This window comes from Triticum dicoccoides, chromosome 2A (genome assembly GCF_002162155.2).
Source record: "Triticum dicoccoides isolate Atlit2015 ecotype Zavitan chromosome 2A, WEW_v2.0, whole genome shotgun sequence".
NCBI classification, from domain to species: domain Eukaryota; kingdom Viridiplantae; phylum Streptophyta; class Magnoliopsida; order Poales; family Poaceae; genus Triticum; species Triticum dicoccoides.
In genome coordinates, this window is record NC_041382.1 from 683,260,771 (window position 1) to 683,265,289 (window position 4,519).

Consider the following 4,519-nt stretch of genomic DNA (forward strand, 5'->3'; position numbering starts at 1 on the left):
GCTTGATAACTCATATAAGAAAAACCTTTGAAGAAGGAGATAACTCATTGGTGAATTTAGAGAACAATAAATATGATTTGAATATACTTTCCTTAAAAATCCTTGTGGGGAAAATTAGAGGTATCGCATATATCGCCTAATTAAACCATTTATGAGAAACTCCGAGAAAACTCATAGAGGAAAAGAATGTGATCTGATATGCTGTTGAAAACTCATGTAAAACCCAGTTGAACAAATATCAAGAGAAAATGATATGACATGTGATGGTAATTGTCTTTTTGATAACTAATAATGAAAAAACCTTGAAAGGATAAAAACTCATTGTTAAGTGTAGAGGACAATTAGTATGACTTGTATACATCCGCTAAAATACCCCAGTGGGTAAAATAAGATGTATGACATATATTCTTGTATTGATATTACCTCATTGCAAATCTTGATGAGAACCTTGCGAGTAAAGTCATAAAGGGATAAGGAGTGTAATATAATGTTCGAATAGCTTCTAATTTTCTAATTCAGGAAGAGACCCCCCCACCCCCCTCCTAATTCTTCCAAATGTCGAAGCCATCACATACCAATTACATGCACGTGTTTCTGGAATGTTGAAGTTGATAGAGACTTCATGAACAAATCGGCGAGGTTGTCGCATGATGAACCACCGTATTACATATTAAGTAACATATTTGCATCCGATCAACACAAGCAACATTATCTTTGAGATAATGGTTGGTGTTCAATGGAACCAATTCCACATGATCGTTGTGTGTGGTTCATCATTCCGTGAAAGCTACAAGAATACAAGTGATGTCTCGTACTTTACAATAATTGGTGGATGTAGCCACAAAGGTATGTTTTGAAGACTTTCCTCAGATGGATATCACACCAAACAGAACACAAAGCATGTCTATGATCTGACATAATGGAGATCTGATCGATGTATCTGAAGGTGTTGGTGTCTACATTTCTCTAAAACTGAAAAACTAGGACAATATGTTTGATGCCTTGAAGATATCAAAAGATATTCTTGATTCCTAATCAATTATTTTTGGTGGATCTAATGGTACTAGAATATGGAACCTTGGGTCACAATATCTTAATTTCATTTTCTCGTGGTATAAATAGATCTTTCTCTATGTCTAGAGATTGAACAATCATGAAAGTTATAGATTGATAACCCTTTCCCATAACGAATTCCTTCAATATATTATGCATATAGACAACACGATGTACCATAATACATGAGTAAAGGCGCTCGAATTTTAGATAAAGAAAATTTTGCTTTTACTTACATCCTTCATCTCAAATTTCGTAGATGATTACGTCCTTCATCAATGTCTTATGTGTTGCCAATAATGTTATAATCATCAACATACACTAATGAAATGTGGTGTCGCAATGGTTTTTTTTTTATGAACACGTATGCGCAATCATCATCATTGGAGTAATCCATTTGTATAAGGAACTCAATAAGTTGATTGTATCAAATTTGTTTTGGCTGTTGTAAGTCATGTAGTGACTTACTTAGTTTACACAATCCATGCTGCATTTTTATATTGGAGTCAGAATTAGGATTCCCATGAGAAATCTATGTAATACTAGTTGATGTTTAAACACTAAAAAGAAGCTCTTTTCTAGAATCTTCCTAATGTTGTTACAACCAGACAAGGGCAAGGCTTCATCACCTTCATGCAAATTGCTTCAACATGTGACACATCTTTTGTTGCATAGACTTTTGTACTAGATTTGTGTTCCATACTTCCATGGTATTTTGAAGGTCTACATATGTAATACTTTTTTTGACAGAAGTCTCATATGATAGAGATCCCAGCTGCTCATGAACCGTTATAGGTGCAGGCCAAGCCTTGGTCCAAGCCGCCTCAAGGCATGGACTGCCCTCTCGATAGCCGTCACATTTGTGGATGAAATAGGGGAGGCCAGTGCTGACATGATACTAAGGAAACCCAACGGATCAATTATTTTCTCAGCATATAGATATCTATTTGATTGCAAGGATGTCCTAGAAGCTGAAATAAGTACAATCTTAGAAGGACTGTCTTTGAGTTTAAAATTTTACCTTTCCGTAAAACAGCCAGTGCGTGTCTACATGCTTATATCTTAATTTGTGTGTTCATGCATGATTTGTTAGGCGTACTTTTTCGTAAAAAATATCTTTTTCGTTTCTACATGCTTATATCTTTGTGTGTGCATGCTGATTGGTTAGGCGTACACTGTTATAACCACGTCGGCCTCCAAAGAGCCTATTCACGGCGGTTTGCATGTTGCTCTCGCTCTGGCCACTTTCCTATAGTATTGTACTCCTAATACCTTAATCATCGAAAAGTTGAAAGGTTCCTCCAGTCTGTCGCATGTTGAAGAAGTTGAAAAGGTTCCTCTGTTATGCAACATGCATATATGTTAGTAATATATATTATGTTTGCCTTGATGAGGCAAGCATGTGACGGCAGGCTGCGTGTTTTGTCCTGATCGAACATGTGTCTAGCAATTAGCAATGGCATCCGCCGTCCGGCGGATCGTCAATTCTGTGTTTTTTTTTTCATTTATGTACGGTTGAGTTAATTTTGAACGAGAGTAGGAAATAATTAGGACAGAGAGAAAGCTACTCGAGGCCAGCAGCTGGTCTATAAAGATAAGCGGCATATCATTGATGTAGTTTTGCTTATCAACTCCTTTCTTCTCTTTCCAGTCTCTGCTAGCTAGGACATTTGTTTTGTGCTACATGTCTCTCAGATTCTCCCACGATACCAGTACCAGCAGTGTACGTAGTTTTTGTAGTTAGCACTTAGCAGTAGCAATAGCAAGCATCCAGATCTCTTAGCTTGCTAACATGGAGGCACCTTGCGACTATCAGCTGGCCGTGGCTGATTACTGGGACGGGAAGCCGGCCATGGAACCAACCGTCTGGGTTCCTGGCCTCTCTTTGCAGATGACAGTTGCTGCTCCGGCAAGCAACAGTGATCTCGTCGTCACCTCCAGCGGACGGCAGCAGCTGAAGCAGGTTGATGAATACGACCACTATGCGGTTCAAGTGTTCGAGCGAGCAGCAGAATCACTCAAGTCGAGAGTGGAGGAGATGGACACGAAGATGCACCTGTTCCCGCCAAGCATGGGAGACCTCGCCGACGAGTACGCCGCCCCCAAGGTGGTGTCCATCGGCCCCTACCACCACGGCCGGACCCCGGCGCTCCAGGAGATGGAGAGCGTCAAGCACGCGGCGGCCTGCCACTTCGTCAAGGCCACGGGCCGCCCCATCCAGGAGGTGTACTGGGCGGTCTGCACCGTCGCAGAGGAGGCCCGCGCCCACTACGACGCCGGCAAGCTGCGGGGCCTCGGCGACGACGACTTCAAGCCGATGATGTTCCTCGACGGCTGCTTCCTGCTGCAGTACATGCAGTTTTGGTGCCGAGAGAGCGGCGGCGACGAGGACCCGGACATGGATCCGTCGCTTTACAACGCTTTCAGCTCCATCGACCGCCCCATCCTGAGTGACGTGGTGCTGCTCGAGAACCAGCTGCCATGGGTGGTGATTGACGCGCTCTTGAGCTTCTTGCCCCAGCCTGGCCTGGACATGGAGACGCTCATCGGGCGCGTGAAGCAGACTCTGCAGACCCGCCAGGTTCGTTATTTCGATGCTCCCACGTTGGACTACACACCGCCGCATCTCCTTGGCCTCCTACGCCACCACATCGTAGGAAGCAACGACACCAAGAAGTCCGAGCCGGAACTGTCTGAAAGAGCCAAGGAATTGTCCGTTTCCGTGAGCGCCATGGAGCTTGCAGAGATCGGCATCGAGATCACAGCCACCAAAGCTACACGAGAGGGCGCAGAGCTAAGGAATATGGGCGTCCGTAGATCGGCGTACCTCACCGGCGAGCTCTTCTTGGCGCCACTGTCCCTCAACGACGCGAACGCGACCTTCCTGGTCAACATGGCGGCTCTGGAGCAATGCACGACCCCAGACTTTTTTGGGGAGGACGAGGAGAAGTCCGCCGTGTGCTCCTACCTCTGCCTCCTGGGCATGGTGACGGACAGCGAGGAAGACGTGCAGCAGCTTCGGAAGAAGGGCATCTTGCAGGGAGGAGCAGGGCTGAGCAACAAGGACGCGCTCGACTTGCTTAACAAGCTCGAGAACCGGCTGCGGCCCGGAACCCACTATCTGAGCACCATGATCCTCATCCAGAACTACAAGACTGATAGGTGGAAGCGGATCCAGTTTCACAAGTTTCATTACAACCACCGCAAAGCCATCTTCTTGACGTTTTCCGGCATTGCTGGATTTGCCAGTTTCCTCGGGACGCTCAAGTCTCTCAATCTCAAGTAATTCTTGCTCTAGTTCCAACTGCTGAATATTTAGCTATGGTGCTAAATATTTCCTTTATGTATTTTGCGCCCATCTTGTAAACAATATTTGTATCGGTTTTGCTAAACATGAGGTGCCTGAATTTCTTGGTGGCGCCAGTCACTTTTTGCAAAGCGCAATGTGAGGCCGGAGATGGGGATG

General features: G+C 44.6%; 1 protein-coding gene across 1 annotated transcript; it reads left to right on the forward strand.

Moving 5' to 3' along the window:
* The first annotated feature begins 2,723 nt into the window (after nucleotides 1-2,723).
* LOC119351869 (UPF0481 protein At3g47200-like) lies at nucleotides 2,724-4,445 on the forward strand. The gene has a single exon (XM_037618657.1). It carries the CDS (start codon nucleotides 2,846-2,848, stop codon nucleotides 4,337-4,339), a length of 1,494 nt encoding a protein of 497 aa, XP_037474554.1. The 5' UTR covers nucleotides 2,724-2,845; the 3' UTR covers nucleotides 4,340-4,445.
* The last annotated feature ends 74 nt before the right edge of the window (nucleotides 4,446-4,519 follow it).

Excerpts from the sequence above, each read along its gene's own strand:
- LOC119351869 (XM_037618657.1), top strand. The coding sequence starts at position 2,846 with ATGGAGGCACCTTGCGACTATCAGCTGGCCGTGGCTGATTACTGGGAC.